The following is an 8,643-nucleotide window of genomic DNA, read 5'->3' as shown; positions in this document are numbered from 1 at the left end:
TGTTAAAAACTCTTATTTGTACATGCTCTGTTCTAGCTGAATTTGTAAGGTAGAAATGGGGTCATGACCACTGAACTTTCAGCTAGCAGCCACCTAAGTTTCTTAAAATATATCTATTGTTGTTGCTCTCAGGTTACATAGAGTTCCTTTCAACACCTAGCAGCCCTTTGCACAAAGACTGCCGGTCCTGAACCATCCCCAGAAGGGTTCTGTTTGAGGTCATGGTTGCAGCCACTGTACCACGTGTGTCTTCTCATTTTGAGTCATGTCCTATCTGCAAATGAAGGTCTTGAAAGCTTTTCTTCATCCACGTCATTAAGATGGACTCTGCTTTGAAGAGGCAGCTCTTCTTCCCCACGTTTCTTTTCAGGGCTTTACAACCTACGGGGCTTTCTGCCAACCCTGTGCCTTGACACCACTCTACTGCTATTCCAAAGGTTATCAGCAGCTCATCCCTCAGAAGTGGACTGCCTCTTCCTTCTTTCCAGCCTGTTCTTAGTCTGAAGGGCCTCTTAAACCTGTTCACCATGAGTGACCTGCTGGCTGAGTTGAAAGCAGCACAGCAGCACACAGGCCACCACGGTGAGACAAAGTGACCAAAGAGTGGTGGCTAAGTAACATTAGGAACATATCTTTTCGATAATTGATTTGGCTTATGGAAAGTGAGGTGAAGTTGTTCCATTACTGGGAGGGCAGCAATTGCATGGGCTAGTATTCATCCACCCGTCATTAAACAAATCAGAATTTTAGAAGGTGGCTATGACAGGTAACTCAATATAAATCTTGTTGAATGGCTATAGGAGTTAACCAAGTATGCATTTGTAGCATGACTCTGATTGTACGGTGTGTGTTTGAGAAGTATTTTTGTTTTTAGGGAATAGTCATTTTTTTAAAAAAAGTATTACAAGGTTTTAAAGGTCCATATTGTATTAGTTTTGAAAATGAAGAGTTTGATATAGCAAATGGAAGTCTGTTTACTTACATTCAGAAACCAAACATTCCCCCACACAACTTGTGGCTTTCTTATATTCAGTGTCACAGAAACACAAATACATAATTTCCCTTCTCCTATGCATTCCATATAATTTAAGAGAGATAAAAAGTTTTTTATGTGGTACAGCCATAGAGTCAAACTCTACTGTATGTATTACAAATGAAAAATCATAAAATTGGCCTGATAGTTTTCAGAATGTATGGAGGATGGGGGGTGGCAGGGAGGCACTTCAGAAAGCTTCTGGGTGTATGGAGTTAAAAGAAAATGGAATTTGTCCATGAACTTGGAAAGCCCCTTGTCTTACTAATGGACCGGACCTTAAGCTTGTTAAATGTGCATGTACACACACACACACCTACACATACATGTGTTTTTAAGGATTAAGGATTATGTATTGAGTTCTATGCTATTTGAGTTACCTTAGAATGATTAGAAGATTATCTTCTGTTTATACTGATGAAAACTTCTGTGTAAAACTATGGTATGAAAACAATCTGGGTTTAGTCTATCCAAAATAATCCCAAGGTCACATTTAATGAAATTTAAAAGTAATATTCAGTGAAACTTAAAAGTAAAAATCATATGCCCCAATTTTAATATTACCCCATTTACTTTTTATTAAAGATCCACCTTCTCAATGACTCGTTAGCTCTGGCCTCTAGCTCAGTTTTCAGTGTTCATGGATGACATGAAGTCAGTTCAAAGAACTTACAGTGAGGGATTGGTTATAACGAGATATAGCTATACTATTCACTGTGTATACAAAATCGATACATACTGAAGCGTGTCAAGAAAATAAAGGCTGTTTTGTCGAGAAAACATATTTAACTTATCTTATCTTATGAAGATATTGTCTTCATCAAGCCACCCTCCAGCAAGTGGTCTGTGGAATAAGAAATTTACTCAAACAAACAAATCCATGTTGCGCTTGCTCTTTGCTTCCTTATCGAGTGGTCCAATTCAAGAATCACCAGGTGTGCAGACCCAGAGGAAGGGAAGTCTTAAAGAGACACGCCTGCTTGCAGGAAGAAAGTTGAGTTGCACGTGCACAATGAAATGCCCTCAATGCTGATGTTATTTTTTCCTTCCCATAGGGAACCACAGTCAGATATCTCGAGTACCTGTTGCTATTAAAGTGCTGGATGTCAATGACAACGCCCCTGAATTCGCATCCGAATATGAGGCATTTTTATGTGAAAATGGAAAACCCGGCCAAGTAAATATCTCCATGTTGTTAATGCTGAATATGTTTGTATACACCTGTCTCATATCTGATTAACCTGCATTATAATGTGCATTTGCATCATATGTGAGCTGCAAAGTCATAGGCGAGAAACGCGTCCAACTGGGAGCAGAGGAGTGGTTTCCTTCCTTAGATGTTCATTATTTTCCTATGTTTAAGCAATTTGGCTGATGAAGTGGAACAGGAACAAACTCTCTTAGATCATGTGGGTGTGTGTATGGTAGCTGGGAAGTCTTAGAGGGATGGGACAGGAACTGAGACTTTCCAATTACACAAAGTAAGGATCAAAGCTCACAAGTCAACACCTGGTATTTCTATCAGATGTATGAAGTAGCATAGACTAGTGGAAGCTGGGGAGGCAAGTGCTTTATAGGGGGTTGTAGGAAGTAAGTATTAATGTTTGTAATAGCTCAGCTATATTAGGTAAACAAGTTAGAAACCCTTCATCCCTTCATAGGTGTGCTAGTAGATAACCTAATCATTGTATATTGATGTGATGTGTATTATGTGTATCTACCCTTACAGCATAGAGAAGAGTACCATATGGAAAAAAACAAAACAAAAGAAAGAAAAGATGGATGGGGAGAGGGTGTGTGGGAGGGGAGGAAACCTGGAGGAAGGGCACAGGGAGGAATGGGGAAGAGGAGGGAGGGGAGGAGGGTGGGAACTGGTGCGGGGGGGGGCTAGTTAGGTAAGCAAGCAGGAAGGAAACCTGCTACCCTTTGCATGTCAAAATGGAAATAGCCTTTGTAAAGTTCGACAAGGACACAAATGTAATGGATTTATTTTACCAAGGTGCCGAAGTACTGTATGCTGAAGAAATTTACCATTTTTCAACTTCCTAATTTATTTCTGGATGGTGACATTTTAATTTAAATAAACAGCAGCTGACAGCATGACACTGGAGTTGTTCATCCAACTATTCTTGTGCCTCATGTGGGTGTTAGGAATTAAACTTACTGTTTGCCAAGCAGCTTACCTGACAAGAGTCAGATTGCCCCCCACCCCCGCCCCTTTGAAGAAAGGGCTCGCTCCGTAGCTCTGTGCTATTATTTAATCGTGACCAAAGATCCATGTGTTACCTCCCAGAAAACATTGGGCATTTTCCCCTTGACTTCTGTCATAGAACAGGATTACCAATGTCTCCATCTACCAAAAATCACACCCACACCCCACAAAAACAAACCGTTCATCCTTGATTTTCACTTGTAGCCATCCTTTGGGACTGAGTAGCACTGCCCCAGAGGGTTTCCAACGCTGTCAGCCTGGGGAGCAGACTGCTGCATCTTTCTCTGGCTGGGCAGCAGGTAGGTCAGTACCAAAGACCTTTGTGTCGCAGCGCAGAGGTTAACTGCTCTGCCTCCAGGACTCCTTCACAGACATATTTCACCCCAACCAAACCCACCACCACCAAGTCTTATTTAATTCACCGTGGCTCTGGAGGGTACAGGAGAACTGCCCCCTGGGGATGTCTGAGGCTTTCCGTCCATACGGGAGCAGAGAGCCTCCTCATTATCCCAGAGTGGCTGGAGGGCTCAAATTGCTGACCATGCAGTTTGCAGCCAGATCCATAACCCACTATGCCAGCAGGTTTAAAATAAAAGAGCACCACTTACTAAGTTTTAAGAGTAGCTCTGGTGGCGCAGTGGCACAGGTTCAGAAGTCCAATCCACTAAATACTGTTCACTTCGGATTATTTATTGTTAGACCCTTTTCCCAGTGTTATAACATTAGTCCAGATCTTTCTTAATCTTCTCCTGAGTAACTGCCCTCCATTAGATTATTTTTATTGTCTTTATTTCTAATCCTTTCTGTATAGATTTGATTTGCTATTCCTATGTCCGACACTGATTGTCATTTGCTTTTGTCAGTGGATTAAGCAGTCAGCATGTTTGATGGAAATATGGCAGGTCCGTTTTCAGGACAAGACCCTGGGTGCCAGATCACTGCAGGAAAAATGTAGCCGATCATAGATTGATCAGTCAGACTTTTTAGATCAAACAGAATCTTCCTCGTGCTCTGGAATTTAAAGACAACTTCATTGTTCATGCCCAATTCATCACGCAAGTGTGTAGTCAGTGACATTGATATTTTAAAAAATTTAACATCGACTTCACTTTTGATATTGACGTGCACATACTTTGGACCTCCCGGAAACTGGAGCTTTCCCCTGCAGGTTTTGTCTGTTCTTGAGGTCCTAATGATTTTTCTACAGTGCTTGGCTTTTGTTTTAAATTAAAAATGCACTGTTTTTCTTTTTCTTCAAATGCACTGTTTTATCACTTATTCTATGCAAGGTCAAAAACATTTTTTAAGTTGGAGTCTTTGGGGTATAAACTTTGCAAATCAAAATGCATGACCCAGTCTTAGAAGATATGCTTCTATAGGTATCTGTCTTATCTCTTAACAAATCTGTAGCCAGGCTGCTTGGAGCTCGGTTTTCATATGAAGGCAGCAGATTCTTGACTTGTTAGCACCCTTTTGTGACCCAGAACTGACTGACTGGATGATGCGGAATAGTCATGCAACAACTTCCGTTAACTGTTTGAAACCTTTGCCATCGTCTGAACTTTCCCGTCATTCATTGCATCATTGCTAGTTCACTTTTAATATCTAAACTTATCATTGCTATGCCTTTCCTCCAAGTGTATATTTGTACCCACTCTAACTACTACTCAGTAGTGTAAGTCCAACAAAAATACACCTTCAACCATCTGTAGTATTACTTACCCTGCAAATAGCTGACTCACGTTGGGCCTCACATGTTCATTATCAGGTGGATTACATGCTCATGAAAAATAAATGTCAAAACCTGGATTGGCAGTAAGATCATAGTTATGTGAATATATTTCACCACGTGCTGTCTGCTTTGAAAGATCCTTAGAGAATGAAATGTATGAACTTTCATATTTCTGGTTCGTCTAGCAGGTAGGGATTTAAAGCTAAACGCAAGGGGTTCAGCTTGCTGCTGGTTGCTACAGCAGGAAATAATTAGCAATAATCAAGGACAAGCCATTAATAAGTCCATTTTGTATACACCATCTGGATGGAGAGAGGCCCTGCAAAGACATTTTTAAAGCATCTCACAATAGTAAAATTCATGTCAACATGAACGTAGAGAAGCCAATTGTGTCTGAATCAGTTTCTCTAAAGGAGACCCTCAGCACAGTCAAAATCAAAGGAAAGGAAAGGAAGGGGACTGTTGTCCTCTGGTCCAGGTATTGATCTCCAGTCCATAGCACATCTGGCTCAAGTAGACACAGGTCCACTTGGAAGGCAGACCCGGACATCATATCTGATCCTCTCATTTTCTCCTAGTTCTGCAGTCAAAAAGGTGATGGTTCCTTTGAATTAATAACCCTACCACAGCAGAAAGAAATGATTCACAGATCAACATGAATCCATTTGGACCAGAAAGGGTTAACCCCTCTCCTCTTTCCCTCTTTATAATAGTGAAATTCTAATATGATATTTTCTTACATATTTTTACATTTTCTTTCAGTTTCCAAGTGGTAATATGTTTGGAGGTCAAAGGATAAAAGTTGATGTACATTTGGGGATTTTAAGTTAATGATGGCACGAGTAATCACCTAAAGAGAATTTGAACCTCAGTTTAACAGAACCTATAAAGAGGGAGCTCCTCTCTGGTGGTCAAGGCAGAGGTGGGAATGTATGCTGAGGAGTCCAGAATTAGAAAGCATATGTATGGCTGGCTACTTATCTGTCCAATGAAGTGGTAGGTTTTGATTCTTCAGTGAATATTAATTGAACACCAACTCTGTGCCAAGACTTGGCTTGACATTGGGAATGCATAGACACACAACACCCTACATAATGGTCCTTTACCCTCATAGAGTTTGCACCCTGGAAAACATGCCTTAAGAAGAATTAGAATGAACCAACTCTTAAGAAAGCATCTAAAGTCCTCCAGATATGAAGAAGGTTATGAGATGAAGAGAAATAGAGTTGTCTCCATGAAAAGGTCTCTCAATATAGGGCCAATACACCAGAGCGAGGGGACGCCTATTAAGTATGGAAAATGAGCCAATTGGGGATCAAATACATTCTGTCTAAAGCGAATGACTGGCTGGCTACAGGGTTGAAGTAACAGGTGACAGATATGGAGAAGTCAGTGTGGGCCTTCTGTATCCTTGACAACCACACTCAAACTGAACATGAAAGGAAAAACAGAACTTCCATGACCAGCTGTGGGCCAAAGGCCTTCCCTATCTGTGTGTTACATGCTACCTTCTTACCAAAGGCTTCAGGGGATTCTGTTTTGGATGTTAATCTCTTGCTTACAATATGTAAACAATTTGGGTTATTGGCTGCAAAGGCCAAACTGGAAATATGTATTGTCATTCTAGGTGGAAGTCATATTGAGTGCCATGTTTAATGTCAGAGATTATTTATTGTTTGGGAGGGAGTTAGGTGAAAGAATGTTGCTACTCTTGTTCCTTCAGGAGAGAATCTCCACAGTACTATAAATCTAACAAAGTCTAATTTCAACCACATCACCATCTTTACAAGTTGAGGGGTGCTCCTTGGAGACAATTATGCCTCAGTTAAGAAAATCTCTTTGAGTTTCCTCTTTCCATCTATTTCTCTCTTTAACCAACATTGCAGATATATAAAAATGTGCTAATAATATGAATATAAAGTTCAAAAACAAGAAAACAATAACAACCTCCTGAGTGATAGGTAGCAAGTCAATAGTTGGCTTGTACAGGATATTCACAACATTTTAGGAGCATGGTTTCAACTCATTCCATTCAGCAATGAGCAATATTTTTAAAATGAGTTTTCAAGATATTACCATGGAAACACGCATAGGCACACACACAGTGTACCACAAGACCTTTTCAGAAGACGGTTATTCATTCAGATAGGGAAGCTTATTTATTGTGCATTGATAAGGTGCTAAAGGTTGTAATACAATCTGGGAAAACAACGTGAAAAGGACAAAAAAATATCCCTTTGGTATTTACTGAAGAAGAGGATTTTTTTTAAGGGCTAGGGGAGGGATAAATAATATAATTCAAATGTTTGAAAAGAGGACTAAACAAAATGGTAAAGCAACTAGACAGAGAGGAACACACGGAAAATGAGGCTCTAATTTATATAGGCTATCTGAGAAAATCACTTTTTAAGCAGGTATTAAGATTCAAGGTGAATCTATAAAAATAAGAGTATGGATGCATGGAATGGCAGTAAGAATCTCCTAGCCAGCAGAATGTGCATGTGCAAGGAAGCTGAAGGGAGAGAGGCCAGGGTTTCTTTGAAGAATTGAAGGCATCTCTGTATAGAGTACAATATGTAAAAATGATGTGACACCCAAATGAGGTCTCTCTTTGAACAAAATCTACAGGCACATACACACACACACATTCACTCTGGTGCACACACAGGTCAGCAGGAAGACCACTTAGGAGTCTGCCACTGCGAGAGGGGATGGCTGACTGGCATTAAGTTGTGAGAGTGGGGGTGGAGGAAAGGGCTGGAGAAAGCTGTGTGGCTGCTCCATGTCCCCACATGCAGAAACAGAATCCGCCCCACTGCGCTGAGGGTTTTGTGGTAGGAACCACAACTTAAAGATACAGAGCTGAGCCTGAATGAGACTCCGAGTCAAAACAGGTGGTAAAAAGTCGTGACGGTGGCTTTGAAAGCTTGTTCATGTCAAAGGTCCTCCAGTTTAAAGGGTCTGACAAATATTCTCACATCAGCAGAAATTTGAAAACCCGTTGCTTGCATGACGTACGTTTTTGGCAAATAGCCTTGATCATAAGAGTCGGATAAAGAAGGAGCATTAAAAAATAAAGTCAACTCTTGTGATCAATAGGTATCATTTACTCAAAAGCATCCCATGAGACCTCCAGCAAAAAGAAGCATAGCTTAATGATACAAGTGAAAATATTCCTTGGTACACACCAGCTATGACTGGATTTGCCATTTAATTAATTAGTTAATTAAATAATTAATTTTTAGGTTCATTGGTCTTTTTCCAATAAATGGAAAATAATAAAATGAAATGAGGACATTTTTGCCCCAGTAAAATGATTTTTTTAAAAAAGGAGGACATTTTATAACACTCATGAAAACAATGAATATGGGAGATTTAATTTTAACTTTCCAGCCAGCAGGCATCTTCCAGGATCTATCTGCGTACACAAGAGGGAAAAGGAATTGATTTTAAAACTGAGATTCTATCTGACCCCGCCACACTGAGGCAAAGCACTGGGGGAGTGCAGCGGACAAGCAGGGGAGGGGAGTAGCAAGATCCCCAGGGAATGATGAGGGTGGACATTGGAGACAGGACATGGTGCCCCAACAGGCTAGACTGGAAAACACAAGCTTTTCTTTCTTGGTATATTTTAATTTGTTCTTTGTCAGTGGCTTGATGTTGTTG

General features: G+C 40.4%; 1 protein-coding gene across 2 annotated transcripts in view; it reads left to right on the top strand.

Annotated features, from left to right (window-relative positions):
- CDH8 (cadherin 8) overlaps window positions 1-8,643 on the top strand; it is a 472,175-nt gene that overhangs the window by 383,152 nt on the left and 80,380 nt on the right. For both annotated transcript variants that reach the window (XM_045293654.1, XM_004704627.2), the window contains exon 9: window positions 2,089-2,210. In XM_045293654.1, the coding sequence (XP_045149589.1) occupies window positions 2,089-2,210 (122 nt within the window). The remainder of the gene's footprint in view (window positions 1-2,088; window positions 2,211-8,643) is intronic.

Source organism: Echinops telfairi, unplaced genomic scaffold, assembly GCF_000313985.2.
Source record: "Echinops telfairi isolate 266 unplaced genomic scaffold, ASM31398v2 ScPeMD7_2291;HRSCAF=2852, whole genome shotgun sequence".
Lineage (NCBI taxonomy): Eukaryota > Metazoa > Chordata > Mammalia > Afrosoricida > Tenrecidae > Echinops > Echinops telfairi.
The sequence above is the reverse complement of the archived record's forward strand: the minus strand, read 5'-3'. Positions and strand labels throughout refer to the sequence as shown.